This window comes from Dermacentor andersoni, chromosome 4 (assembly GCF_023375885.2).
Source record: "Dermacentor andersoni chromosome 4, qqDerAnde1_hic_scaffold, whole genome shotgun sequence".
NCBI classification, from domain to species: domain Eukaryota; kingdom Metazoa; phylum Arthropoda; class Arachnida; order Ixodida; family Ixodidae; genus Dermacentor; species Dermacentor andersoni.
The window spans coordinates 15304082-15319640 of NC_092817.1; the positions used below are offsets into that span (position 1 = coordinate 15304082).

At 43.9% G+C, this 15559-nt stretch overlaps 1 protein-coding gene across 1 annotated transcript in view; it reads left to right on the top strand.

Annotated features, from left to right (window-relative positions):
• Window positions 1-3866: 3866 nt before the first annotated feature.
• The window catches only part of LOC126535771 (uncharacterized), a 67798-nt gene continuing 56105 nt past the window's right edge, over window positions 3867-15559 (top strand). Inside the window, exons 1-9 of the mRNA XM_055073290.2 lie at window positions 3867-3998; window positions 5975-6201; window positions 6991-7115; window positions 7245-7351; window positions 7505-7806; window positions 9994-10106; window positions 10704-10962; window positions 13703-13893; window positions 14636-14811. Coding sequence (XP_054929265.2) covers window positions 3963-3998; window positions 5975-6201; window positions 6991-7115; window positions 7245-7351; window positions 7505-7806; window positions 9994-10106; window positions 10704-10962; window positions 13703-13893; window positions 14636-14811 — 1536 coding nt within the window. The 5' untranslated portion in view covers window positions 3867-3962. The remainder of the gene's footprint in view (window positions 3999-5974; window positions 6202-6990; window positions 7116-7244; window positions 7352-7504; window positions 7807-9993; window positions 10107-10703; window positions 10963-13702; window positions 13894-14635; window positions 14812-15559) is intronic.

Sequence of the window (15559 nt, forward strand, 5' to 3'; positions counted from 1 at the left end):
TGCTTCATAATTGGGGAAATAAGTGTCCAACATTTAATACTTGTCTCGCGTCAGCCGCCGGCATGCGCGATTTCTTTAGTATGCGTATATATATCCCCAGTGCGAATGGGATAAGCCATTGTAGAAATGTTTGTTTAGCGACTGTTTTGTTTCCTGCCTTGCAGAGCAGGGTGTCACAGAATCATCGGGGGCTATGATATCTGTGCCGGTGCATTACTTGTACCAAACATGTGGAGTCCTAACAACGACTCTGCAGATTGGAATAACCCGTCCCAGCTTGACCCCCCATGTTTCCTACGGAACGGTGGTGGGCGAGAAACTATCAGCCTTTATTCCTTTCAGTGTGGATGCGAGTTAACAAGCTTGGAACAATTCGTTAAATATAGGCGTGTGTAGGAATGGTACCGAGGCTCAACAAGGTAGCGCATAGCGGCATCACTCCCTGTCAGCTGGTTGCAAGGTTGATCTTATTTTCAGGTCGCATAAAGTAATAGCCAAGGTCAAATAAAATAGGAAAGCGCGGCAATCAGGAAATATGGCTGAACGACCTAGAAACTAAAGATGTATCCTTAGAATATGAAATAAAGCATCTGAAAACAATGAAAGCGCATTGTGGAACAAGTGACGGAATTAATAAAAGCTATATAGCGATACAGATACGGATGCAAATTGCTAAGCTACAATATAACTGACTCCTTCATCCAAGTGATTGACGGAAAGCGTGCAAGGACTTCTTAGGTACTTTTACGCATGCTTGGCATGCATTTGTGATTCAGTGAAATGATGAGACAGGTCGTGCTACTCTATGTTTTATTCCGAGGAATTCGCTTCTACGTTTCCACCAACAGCCGCGTAGAAATATGCTGACTTGAAGTGTCATTATATTAGCACCACATGACATCCACCGGGCTGCGATAGTGTAGTCTTTTCACTCTCAGCTAGCAACTCCTGCTCACCAGTTAAGAGTAAGCTTTAGCTATATGGAGTTCCTATCTGAATACATGGAAATGCAGAAATCGCAAGTACCCAGTTTACAACTCTGCAACTGAGCAAATAAAATAACACGATACTATAATACTGTAAGTTGCACCTAATAAAGATCTTAAGCGGACACAAATTAATGTAGTACACGCTGCTCTGAAGTATACCACTAATTTTGATTACAAGTTTTCATTACCTTCGTAAACATTGTAACAATATTGTACAAGCTGTAAGTGGATAGATCACATTCGTCCGCTTGAGATACTCCATACACTAATGTAGTAGTACCAATGTAGTTGTAGTACCTCCACACGACAGTGAAATTTTGTAGAATGGCCAAACGGGCAGATGTTTGAATGTGCGTCTTCAAGAGCACAGTAATAAAGTGGGCAATATTTCCACAGACGGCCATCTGGCGGCCCATTGTAAAGGTGTGTTGCACAACCACCTTGCCATCCCCTGCTCGATAAGACGGTCATTTTGTACCGGCACCGCAAAGACCCGACAAGAGAAATCAAGGAAGCATATGAGATTGCACGGGCAGGTGATCCATGCATCAGCAGGGCGTCTGTGGCATTATCAACCAGAGAGCTTGAATTCATGGCATGACGGCATGTGGCGTTTTTGTTAAGTTTTTATGTCCTTCTTTCCCTTAGCAGAATCATTTGCGTATATATGCTCTTCCGCTGTGTTGAAAGTTAGCACTTGTCCTGTCCAGTCTTTGTCGATCGTCCTTCCCGCGCTATTTTTCTAATGTAACTATGTGTTACCAACCAGCACACGCCTATACTTTTCTGAAGAACTTTGGTCAGTGGGTATAGTAGGCGTGTTCCGCTCTTCAATGAATTTCATTGGTGCCAACTTGGGTGCCAACTATATGTGTGCCACTGGCAATGCACCACTCTGCAATGACAAAAAAGATTCCTTAAATTTCTCCGAGGCTGAGCGGAATCAAATCCACGTCATAAGTTCGCCTCAAGGACAGCAAACCGACGCTTTAGCAGGCTGCGCCACAAATGCACGGGCCATGTGCTGCTTTTCAGTGAACGCCTTTCACGCCATCGCTTTGGCGAGCTGCACCATGAATGCACTGGGTACATGCCGCTCTAAAATGAAACTCTCGCCAAGTTGTGTCACTGAGTATGTGCTACTGGGTGTGCAGAATTCGAGAGAAAAATTATCAGCGTTCACAGACACACACAGACTTCTCGGCCGCACCCCTAGGTGGCGCAGCATGTCAAGAAAGAAGCACCAGAAAGGGGCGCAGTTGCCGCGTGACGCGCTTTTAAGCATTCGCCCTGCATCGGTGCGCCATGCATTTTGGAAGCCACGCGCAGGCTTCGTAGCAGCGGCGCTAGATGGCACCGTGTGTTTTTAGGAAAGCGTGAAAAAGGAGTCTCGTTGGAGTACAGGCCTCATACATAACGTATATACTCGTGTAATGGCCGCATCCATGTATGAGCCGCACCCTTGATTTTTGAGAAGGTTGGCGGTGTTATCTGTTGTGTGGTACGACAATTCCGAAGCTTTTTTTTCAATCATTGGAAAAACAAGGCTGCCGTGCCGAGTTTTCGGCGCTTCCGGTTAGCAACAGCACAGCCTACGTGATTTAACGGCTGCCTCCGACAGGCTGTCGTCGCTGGTCTCTAGGGCGTCAACATTTATTTCAGCTGGCAGGAGACGCACTACGGGAATAGCCAGATTTTCAAGGGAAAGAAACGGAGATGTATACAAAAATTCTAGATAAAAACATGCATAGCATACGTGAATAACTTAAGCAGGCTAGGCGATTATTTTCACTGCCCCGTTTCAAAAGGGGATGCCAAATAATAATAATAATAATAATAATAATAATAATAATAATAATAATAATAATAATAATAATAATAATAATAATCAAGATTAGCCAGAGCCAGCACAAGCGACTACAGTTGTTTAATAAAGAGAAATACCACCGAAACTGGTAACGAAAAGCAATGTCTCTTTTTCTCCGTGTGATGCACGGCCGCACCCCTCTATTTCACACCAAATCTCGAAAAAAAAAGTACCTGTGGCCATTAGACGGGTATGTACGGTAACTCGTTTCGATGGTGGTAATTGTTGCTATCTTGAATCAATGCTAAACGTGTTACCATCGACAGTCATCGTGATATGCATTCTGCCAGTTTTTTAGGTGCTAGCGGAATGTCGTGAATAACACCTAATATTCAAGAAGAGGGAACGAGAGGAATTTATTAGCGGAAAGGCAGAGAAGTAAGCCTAAGCTGTTGCTTACTCTGGCCTGCTACACATTACTGGGGAATGGGGACGGGGAATGGGACGGCGAAAGAGATGGTCATATTCAAACGTTCTAGTTTTTCTCAATAGACTATGCTGACTGTAAACAGATTGGACGTCATTGAGAGAGAAAAGCGTTTTGCGACATCACGTATCGTTTCTTGCTTGCGAGTTTACAAAACAGCGGCAACATTTGCATCATTGAAGTTTAAAACAAGATTTCGAGGCCTTTTTCTTTCAGTCGTTACAGATCACACAGAGATCAGAAGGAATCTTTCTCTTAATGTATCGCCCATTGAAAAGCTGTCAAAAAATTTTTAGACGTCTTGTAGAAAAACGCCAAAGTGCAATAGGCGTACTCTGGTTACAGGCACCATGTATGATATGGTAACAAAATTTTACCATATGCTACCCGATTCTAAGCGTTGAACACCGGGTATCACAATACCTTATTCCCTGCTATCGTTTCGTCTTGCACTGTAGCAGTTCAAGGTCCCTTAAGTGGGGCCTATTTCTATTTACTTAAGGTCGTTAACTCGCTCTTATCACATGGAAATGCGCAGAAAAACAAAGTAATGGCGTCTGTAGATAAGAATGCAGGCAGGCTAGGTCGGGCTCCACTGTGGTTGCCTCTACGTCTGAGAAAAGGACGACGCGGGTTATGCGGTGCCTGCCAGACTTAGGCCAGACTTGCAGATTTTGATATGACACACATTGCTTTTCAGGAATTCTTTCCCAAGGTAAGTACATTCTTCTGCTATAAATCAACTGCACGTAACAGGCACGTAATTTTTCACAGTGTGTCTCTGATATAGCTACATTTGCACAGAATTAAACTGATTGCTGATGCAGGGGAATTTTGCATAACACAGCGGCATTGTTAATCTCTGCTGTTGCGTGGAATTTTGACAGAAGCGCAATGAAAACTGAAATGATAAAGTTAGCTAGGAACGACGGGAGTGTCCACACACAAGTTCACATTGGCACCGTTACACGAACTAATGTCAGGCTTCAAGCTACCCTCGTTAATGAAACGGAAAGATTGCCATCCACCTGCCGATAGTCTGAAAAACAGCCTTTAACATCTTGATGCTTGCGATGCCACACGAGAGCCTTGTTCACAATGGATTAAGAAGCAGGACGGGTGTGAGGCTATGTGCGGTGGACTATATGGCGTAACGTGTGGGCGTATTATCAGGTGAAGTTTTTCGTCGTTTCGATGCAAACTACATGCAGTTGTCTGGATATGTAGCGACTGAAGATGAAAGCGTTAACTCAACTTTATTTCACTTATGAGGACGCGTGCGTCTTGCCAAAGCATCTAAGGACCCGTTGTTTCAGCATGTTCCACAAGGGCGCTGGTGGCCCCGCTGTACTTGTTCACTTCGTACCATTTTTCGCCATGATTCTTCCCGATGAGACGAGATATCGCCAGGCTCTCGACGTCAACCGGCCATAACAATGTTGCTAGCTTGCTCGGGAGAATTGCTGATAGATTGTTACGGAGAATTGAATTTGCCACCAAACTGTCATTTGAGGTGAATAGTAGGGCAGGGTATGCCGAGATTGACGTCCGGGCAAAGTTTAGAATTTGTGAGTTAATTACGGCGTCTGGAGAAAAAAAACCAAACCCTTTTCGACTGCTCAAAGGCGTTATAAAAGCCTTATACGCGTGCTGATTTCGCTCATGACTCCTCACACAGGGTACATGCCAACAACAAATTATTTCGCAACATATGTTCTTTAAATTTAACAGGGTGTAGTTCAAGAGTTCCAGTAGTTACGTACTTCGTGCTTACGCATTGATGTAAACATTTGAGCGCAGGAGGTCAACGTTAAATAAACACCTTGACTTCGAGCTTAGTCATGATAAGAAGAGTGTGGGTTCTTTAATGTTGTTTGCTGGCTAGGCTCCGCAAGCGAATACCTTCAATAGACATGTACAGACCATGATAACATCCGTTTAGCCTATTGCCATGACGTACCAGATCTAAGCTCATTGCGCGCCATCATCTCTCGGCTGGAAAGTGGAGCTCTACAGAAGCAATTTCTAGGGCACTTGGAAAAAATTGCTTGGCTTCGATTATTATGGTACAAAGAAGCTGAAGATACAGTTTTGCTGCGCAAAGAGCTTTGTAAGCTTGCGTAAAACATGGACGTGCACTTTCAGAGCTAAGAGACACAGACACAGATAAAGGTTTTTATTGCGTGTCAAGGAACCTTTTCGTAGCACGTCCCCAAAGTTCATTGATAGAGACCGCCAATTGCCTTTATATCATTGTTGGAGCTACCCTTACACAAACCTACACTTGCAAATGCGAGTGGCCATGAGGTTCTGCTGTGGAGCTCAAGGTCACAGGCTCGATTTCCGGCCATGGCTGCCGCATTCTGAAGGCGGCGGAATGCAGAAATGTGTTCTGTCTACATTTCGCTGCAAGCTTTTAGCTGGTCCCAGGTAGTTTACAATAATTCAGAGCACCTCACGGTTTTTCTTTGGGAAGACAAACCCCATAATTTTGGTTTCGAAATCTTATTCAGAAAGAAGTGAACTCTAGGGACATTTACAAACATGTGTGTTGCTTTGGAACATTAAACTGCACAAGTTGATTTGGCCTTTATGTGGGAGTCACGTATTTTTTGTTGGTTAAAGACTTCTCACGAAGACTGTTCTCCAAATTTTAATTTAGTCATTGCTTGGTTGCTTCTTGCATTTCAGGTTGCTGCTTGGGAAGGCAACTGGTCAGTAATTTTGGCCTGCTTGGCTGTCATACTTGGTGGGCTGCTAACGATAAAGAACTTTGCTTCAAAGAACCCACGCGCAAAGGACAAACGCTTGCCACCTGGCCCAAGAGGCATTCCACTACTTGGCTATCTTCCATTCATATGGAAACCGTACCACGTGGTGTTCCAAGAGCTGAGTGAGAAATATGGACCAATCATAAGGTGCTCTTTCTTTACTCACATACTTCGACAGTGATCAGCTACAACACATCCTCCGAATAATGCCAAAATCCATCCAATGACTGCTTGAAACCAAAAGTAGCTCCCCAAGAAGTTAGGCACACCTAGTAGGTCAAACTGTGTCGGGTTATGAAGGTGGTCGCGCAATTCATTTATTGACACCATCTCTATTATTTATTTAGCTGAGCGACAGCGCCTACGGAATGGCTGCATGAACAACAGCAAACTTGTCGCAAAAACAGCGACTTGGACTGGCACGCGAATGTTTTCCGCAGCTGTCAGCTATACGCAGCATGCTCGATTTCTCTTTGCAGCGCAAACCGGGGGCAGCAAATCAATCATGGATTTTTGCATGGCTCACTCACAGGATTGCTCCTCCTTCAGGAAATTGTGTCCTCTGAAGCGATAACTATTTGACCTTGTTAAACAAAACAAGAAAGCTTATTGTCTCATACATTGAGGCTGTATGCAAGGTATAAGACTCAACAAAATGTGCTACATTTGACAACGGAAGTGCACAATCAATTTCACTCGATCTTGCACTTCTGACACCAAATACTCTGCCCTTGCTGATATCAATGAACCGGCTTTGTGCGATAGGTCGGCAGGACTTAGCGCAATGTGAGAATGTCCATCCGCGAAAGAGGAAAGGCTACCGATAATAAGGAATGCGCTGAGCTCGTAAATGACCTCCTAGGGAATTAGGTTCCGCGTTCGCTTAACGAAAGCATGGCAGTGTGACACCGCATCATTAAAACTTGACGTTTGCAGACTTCAGCTCGGAATCAAGGATGTCGTCGTACTGAACGACGTGGCGTCCGTTCGAGAAGGACTCTCGAATTCTGACGTCCTCTATCGATCCAACGATTTCGTCTTTAATTACCTCGACGTGAATGGTACGAGACTCGATACATTCGTGTGTCCTCATCCTCATTACTGTAGTTTAATTGCGTGTGTCTTGAAACTGTGCTGGCTGCAGTACACGAAATTCGATGTCACAACTCTTAAAATCTTTTTCTAAACAGGCATTGCTGCATTGAACGGCGAAGCATGGCTTGTCAACAGAAGATATTGCTTTCACGTATTGAGAAACCTGGGTTTTGCCAAGAAATCTATGGAGGAACATATTCACGTAAGAAAGTCGGTGGAGCGGTTTCTTGGTGTCATTTTCTTTATTTTTCTCTTATTTGTGAGTACTTAAATCTCAAGCCATAACCTCACAACCTCTTTGAGCTTGAAGTGATGCTGGCGTGTGTATCATTGTGCCTTTTGTTTCAATATTCAGGAAGAATTAGAATGCTTCCTGCAGTTTCTGGCATCAGGCAAAGGACAACCAATGCGGATAGCTCAGCCACTCGCAGCCAGTGTTGCCAACAACATCTCGGCACTGGTTTTTGGGCGGCGCTATGACTTGGAGGATCCCAAGGGTCGCTATTTCGAGGGTCTGCTCAGCATGTTTTTGCGCAACGCAGACTTCTTCTGTGTCATGGATTTTCTTCCCGTGGTTCGCACACTGGCTTCTTACATTCCAAACTCGAAGTTGCGCATCATGAACTACGTAATGAAGGAGCTGACGCAGCATGTCAGGTGAGCAGGCTGATGTCAGCGAAGTTAGTCTAATTGGGGAGGAGATGTCCAGAAGGGAATAGAAAAACACCTTTACGAGTGGTGGTAAAAACACCCTCATGCCCAACTAGTGCCGGCGGATGTTGTCTCGTAAAATGCGAGGGAGAGAGCTGGAGTCCGCCGTAAACAATAGAGCTGACACGAACGTAGTACGCAAAAACGGTTCAATCAGCCAAGAATAGCAACACTTAAATGACCCTATACGTGCTTCCTTGTCTTTTACTGTATCTGAGTTATTCGCAATTTGTTGCCGACTTCAGTGCATTAGTATGCGCGTATGCGCTTCATTGGACACCAAATTACTTCAAATTAATGGTTGTTTGCATGTAAGAGTGGAGCATATTCACGTGGTGCAACATACATACACACATACATACATACATACATACATACATACATACATACATACATACACACACACACACACACACACACACGCACACACACACACACACACACACACACACACACACACATATATATATATATATATATATATATATATATATATATATATATATATATATATATATATATATGGGGAAAGTCGCTCCACTGACCGTAATGGATAAATAAGTGAACCAATGATAACGGCGAGCTTGTGCATCTCATCTTGCTAAATACACTTGGCCCGTTGAAAAATTCTGTCACTATATATATATATATATATATATATATATGGTATCCCAGCTAACGTTAGCCAAGCTCTTAAAAGTGACCAGTGACGTAGCGCACCTGGCGATGTTTTCCACAATTGAACATTTTGAATAAATTTTTCATAACTGAATCAAGTAATTTTTAATTATTGAATTGAGTACGTGAACTTCGACAGAAAAGTAATAATTGTGTTTTAAGACACCCGATTTTGTTGTTTTCAGTCTATGTCTCGCGTAAGTATTTTTTCCGCGCTATAAAAAAAGGGAACGCGCTAAATATGAAACTAGCCGGATGATTACGCATTCGCGCGCCCCGACACCAGCGGTCCCAAGCGTCACTCGGGAGAATCACCTCTGCTCAGCGCAAATCTCGAAGGCCACGGCTCAATGTCTTTGTCCTCCCCCTCAATGCCACGGTGCATTGCACTGGCTTCGCGCTTCACGCGAAAAAAGTAGCTCCCAGTTTGCGGTGACTAACGCCAATACCAATGCCTCGCCCCTCTCACGTGGACACCGAGCCAGGCAAAAGAGACGCAACAAGAAATAAACGGAAACATCTGTATCGCAAAGGTTCTTTAGGAAAGTCCGAGAGTTGAGGGAACGCTTCTATTTATTGTTTTGTGGCCTAATCGACTAAACATACACTGGAATTCCCAGATTTATTTCGTAATGGGTACATGGCCGCTGAACTGCCTATAGCACTAGAGGCGTTGTTGTTTCAGCAGACTAGGCATAATTTTTTAAGTGTTCTTTCGACAATGCATACAAAGAGAGTACGTCACGCATGTTTTGCGCATCCCAGCGACACGACCAGAGCTCAGAAAACGACGCCATGCCGCAAGGCTTATGGCAGTATTATGGCGTACTACTATAGCGAGCGTAAACATAGGTATCGCCAGAGACAGTTGGCAATCGCTCTCATTTGCCACTTCAAATATTACAGCACTCTCCCGCTCTTTACAACACCGACACCCACCAAAAACGTCTTGGTAATAGGCAACAAGCTGGTTCAGCCGTATTTCGTAGCAGTTGACTTCAACTTCCCCCTTCCCAAACATTTTCTTTCTTTCTCGTCATAAAAATGCAGGAAGCATCAAAACTATGCAGTGAAAATTGCCGTTCAATATACTTGTTTGCTAAGAGAGCAAATTTGAATGTCAGGTGGGCTCAGAGTAGTTTTCCAGCTGCGGGCCTTAATTTCAGCGGAAAGTATTATTACTAAAGTGACTCACAAAACACCCTGCCATGACTTCAGAGCGTATTCGGCGATTTTAATGGAGTGAAGGCGTTGCGTCTTGGTTTTTAGCCACGCTCATTCACGGATGCACTAATTTCCTCGACGTTCCAGGCAGAAATAACAATGTCTCTTCTTTATTAAAACGTAATGCTTTCACATACGAGTGCTTGGACCTCCAGGCACAATACTACAGTACCGGGAATTGCACGTAACGATTTCACAGAAATCAGTTGATCATGGCACTTTACATTTCAGAGACGCAGTTAAAGAGCATGAAGAAAACATGGACTACTACGCGGAGAGAGACTTCATTGATGGATACCTGAGGAAGATAAAGGAAAACAAGGGAACTGATTGTCACTATACGAGTAAGTTGTCACTATTCCTTTTGAGCCTTACGCCAAAAGGAATAATGTGCCAGTGTATTTGACAACATATCACCCTCGCCTGACGAGTTTTCGTCGAACTTTGTACTACAAGTAAGTGTACGAGTAGCCATCGGAAGAAGGATAAAGAGGTGCGCGTGTCAATATTAACTTGTATTTTTTGTAGGGTTAATATATTTTACCTGAGCATACTATCTTCCTCTTCACGCCTACCAAAGTTATTGTGTATTATTCACAATAATTTGGCAATCGTAAATTTGCCCTATGCTTTTGGAGCCGAAGAAGAACTTGTTAAAACAAAACCGCTTATACGCAGTGGCACGAAAATAGTTTTTACGCTATCAGTACAGAATAATTCTTATGTGTTATAGAGTTTGGTGGTAATGAGGGGAGCAAATGTAAGCAAAGAGGCAGCCCCGGGTAGCCTGCACGCCCGTGTGTCTGTGTGGCAACACACACACACACAGACACGCGCACGCATGCTATTGCAATCTGTTAATGTTGAGTTCGTAATAATTAACGTAACGAATAACAACAAATGTCTTCTTGTTGTAGAAATGGCTTTGACGCTTGTTTCAGTGAAATATCTGGAAGGTAACGCGATCAACTTCTATGGCCCATCAACCAATCCTGTGCGGACGGTCATCCTGTGGAACCTGTACATCGCTGCCAGTGACCCCGATGGCCAGCAGGCGCGCGTGCAGCGAGAAATCGACTCCGTCGTGGGCCGCCAGAGGGCGCCGGAGTGGCAGGACCGCCTGCGCATGCCGTACACCATGGCCTCCATTCTGGAGACGTTGCGTTGGAGGACTTCGTCGCCTCTCAGCCTGCACCGGGTGTAAGTGTGACGCTAGGCCAGCGCAGCTTCAAGGGAGCCCTTTAGGGTCATTAGGAGCAGTAGGAGGGGCGCTGCATTGTGGAGGCGGGTTTAGGTCAAACAGTTCCCGCAATTGCCCCGCCCGTGCCCCAGCTACCCAATGCCGTAAAGCATGAATACAAGGTGTACATAGTAAATGAGAGTACCGACTGGGTAGTGTTTAGGCTTATACTCAGGCGAATGGTGAGCCACGCAAGCAGTCTAGTAGGGAGGCTTGAGAGGAAAGAGCGCACAAAGAGCACGCTAGCTGGTGTGCGTGTCAGTTACGCACTGTTTAATTTACCCTCTGTTATTTCCACTTGCGCGTGTTCTGACTTGCTTCAGTGACGTCACGCAAACCATAACGCATAATACAATAGAAGGCTAAACAAGTTGGTATGAAGTTATTATTAAAAGCACGCCTTGAAACACCAGCACAAGAGGTGTAAAAGTACAGTGCCAACGTGAATTGCAATATCTGAAAGGTCGCAACATATAAGGAGAAAGCTGTTTTCCTAGTGAAATTTCGTTCTTCGACTCGACTATTTATCGTGATGCCATTTTATAATGCTTCTTTTACCACTGCGATGTTCTGGGGCTCGTGATATATTTTCACGCTTCTTTTCTGGAGGGAAGCAGCCGACACAACTTCTTGGGGCGAACATCTCTTTATAATTTATGCCACTAAGAAAGAAAAAAAAACAGCACTACACTGTCGGAGCATCCTCTAGTGAAAGGGCAGTAGACAACCTTTACAGCGGGCATGCATAACCATTCCGAATTGAACACAGTTCTTCGAGAATGACAAGTCATGCAGTTCGAGGACAATCGAATACCGACTTACACACCTGTTACCGAAATTACCATGGCACGCATTACAAGGCGCCCATTTGAGCAGTTGCTCGTTTGGAAGTATATCTCTGTTTAATACTATATGTTCAGTTGGTGCTGTCAACAATTGGAAAAAAAAGATAAGAAACGGAAAATCAGGAACGTTTACATTTTGCTGTCCAAAAGATTATCAAACGAGCAGCAGCTGTTGGAATTACCCTTTGCTCGAATGCTGAATGAGTGGGAAGAGTCAGGGAAACAAATGAGCTTTTGTTAGTAACCACCGTATGAAGCCAACAGGCCATAAAGTCAGGAGAAGCATAAAGCGTACCACCTTCGTTGTCAATATATGTGCCAGTATTCTGAAAAAAAAAAATTATATATATATATATATATATATATATATATATATATATATATATATATATATATATATATAATACTTAAGCACTAATACGAGTTTTTGAAGTAGGAGAAGTGTATGCGTGTTAGAAAAGGTTACCTACATGAAATCACTGTTTAGGGAAACACCGTGTACAGTAACCCAACGCAGATTTACGTCACTAAATCTCGAGATTTCTTTGCAGCATTTATAAGTTTTACAGGGAGCATTCATTCGCGCCATAACATACATGCCTCATAAAGGAAATTCAATGCCTGCATGAAATGAGACTTTAGAATGGCGCAAAGCTTGCCGAACCGATATAGGGATATAGTTAGGCGGGAAAATTTCGGATTACGCAAGGTTTCGATATTACCTTTCCTGTGAATGAAGAGTACACGTGCAGCAACAGGCCCACGAGTATTTCCTACTAACACATAGTCACGCACGCGCTATGGATCGGTAGCATTTTTGCAGCCCAAAACAGGAACAAATCATTTGCAGATAAACCGAGAATTAATTGATGCTGGGTTGCATATTTTTTTTTTAGTGAAGGCTCATCGCGAAAAATTGATTCCTTCAGCGAAATGCAACAAGAGTCCTTCTGCATTATCTCTCTGCTTACACCAATCAAGCACTCATTATTTAGAGATTTAAAGCCACAGCGCAAAAGAGCACTAATTTATCGCCTAATCTAATTTAGAAACGTCAAAATGGCGTCTCCTGGCTCCTGATTTCTTCTTGTTCAATTCATAATGCAAAAATTGTCAATACGCTGATACGCAATTAACCCTATCATTACCCCTACTTCTATCTGTGAAGAGGGAGAGAAATTTTGTATAGAAAATGCAGGGTTTAGCCAGTGTATTTCCGCCTACATGCAACTTTGCAGGCATTTGGACGAAGGAGACTAAAGGCCCTAGAAGAACGTGGGTAGAAAAAAAAAAGAAACGAATGCAAGTCGTGTGATGGAATCAGCAGTAAAGTAAGTGCAGCAACTGTCCGATGCGAAAAAAAAATTAAATTCTGAGGTTCCACATGCCAAAACGACGGTATGATCATGGGGCATGTTGTAGTGAAGGGCTCCAGATTAATTTCGACCACCTGGAGATTTTTAACCTGTCCCAAATGAACGGGAAATGGGCGTTCTTGCACCTCACCCCCATTGAAAAGCGGACGCCGCAGCCGGGATACGATCCTGCAGCCTGGTGCTATAGCAGCGCAGCACCATAGCCGCTAAGCCATCCCGGCGGGTCCCGGTGCGATGAAGGTAGACGGTAAATGTAAAATAAAATGAAATAAAATAAAATAAAAGCAGTTTTGATGAACCGACGTGCGTAACGCATAGTTCAGACAGCAAAGCAATCGAGGCAATATACAAGAACAAGTCCAGGGCTTATGCGTCATCTGTGAACATGCGACGCCTTTATACCCCTCCCCTTCTGCATCCATCGCGACTGCCTACACCCAGCGAGTTCTTTTGAACATGACTTCACTTTCATATTACAGTGCGGGGCGTGACACAGTAATCGGTGGATACCATGTTCCTGCTGGTACTTTAGTCGTACCGAACATGTGGAGTCTGAACAACGATCCGGCAATCTGGCGGAACCCATCCCAGTTTGACCCAACACGTTTCCTTAACACAGATGGCACAGAGGTGGATGAAAAGCCGTTGGCCTTCATACCTTTCAGTGTGGGTAAGGACACAACTCTATGAACTTTGGTTAGCATACTAGCAGGGACTCTATAAGTTGTTGCCAGGGATGCTCTAAACGATAAAATCGAAACTGAAAGTAATGGTCTTTTTCCTACATTTGCGCGCTACGCAGTACCGCCGTAATGTCCAATCGGGGCGGATTATTTGGTGCGCGTGCGTGCGTGCGTGTTTATGTATGACATAGGGAGAGATAGACGAGAGAAGGGATGCTAACATAAAAGTTAGGAGACAACTGAGTGTGAATGAGTACGTGCTCACAGCTACAAGTAAGTGTTCATAGCGCATTAAAATGTGACCGCACACTCCAGGAGTTTGCAAGAACAGCAGTAGCGTTCTTGCAGCTCTGTATACTGATGAAGCCTGGCAACATGCTTCCAGGAACTACCGTTGTGTTCATGGACGATTGATTACCCGCTTAGGCTAGCACAGAGAGCGAGTACCTAGATGTTAAAGGACCTATGTGGGTTTAAACCTTACAGCAAAGGCCGACATATTGACGAAATAGACGATACCTGAAACATGGCTTATAGGGTTGTTGCTGTGGCCTCGTCGAATGATAGTGCCATCATTGTCCTTTTGTTTCTGTTTGAGTTGTTGCTTACTCCATGACTACTACTCTTGTAGTAGTATATGAATTTCCAACAATACTCTCTGACAACGCATTTATTTTTACGGTCCCCCCCCCCCCCCCTGATTTTGTCTTCGTAATGCTCGTTTCACAGGAAGGAGGGCGTGCCCGGGTGAAACTCTGGCTCTTATGGAAGTCTTCCTATACGTGACCACGGTGCTCCAGAAGTTCAAGGTCCTTCCTGAAGAAGGAAAAAATATCTCCCTCGACATTGAGCGTGCTCTCCTGACCGTGGTCGACGATACGCAAGGGCTTCGCTTCTTATCACGATGAGCTAAAACTCTTAAACGGTCGCAATTGATCTCGTGATGGCGACTTAGGATTTAAATAGGAGCAGTTGACAGAAATATGGCATAATATCCGAATTTTCTGCGTCAGGGCTCTCTATTCATTTGTATTTTATTCGTGCTCAAACGGCCGGATAAAGAATGGTTTCACCTCTTAACAGTATCTTCGCAACCATGTTTTGCAGAGTTCTGTATCCGGCGTAGTTTTATTTATAAAGAGCGTCCCAACTATCACGCACCAATATATAAAGTTATCCAAATGCCACGTAGCTGGAAAGAACCAAGCTAATGTATGCCGTCCCTTGAAAATACTCAGACGATCTTTTTGCAGTTTGCCTAATTACATAATTACTTTTAATTTTTTAATCAACTACTCAAATGTTATAAATAAATGAAACGTCTGAATGAGAAAATTGTAGAGCAACATGAAAAAATCCCGATAGAGCTTTCTATTGCTCAGTACGTAGCACATAAAATTTGCTACATAAAAGTTATAGGAAAGCCGGTGCCATACGTTCATAAACTTTCCCACAACTCGAAGAATGTCACTAATAAGTTTGGTGGGCCAGTTGCTTTCTAGGCACCACGCAAGTTGGCTGGACTGTGTACGCGCAAAGGCGCGTTGACAAAAAGTCAGGATGCCAGAAAAACCACACTAGGCCATACGTGAAATGTACGACGGGCGTTATATACGAGGTACTGCTGAAATGTGGGAAGTCCTACGTGGGCCA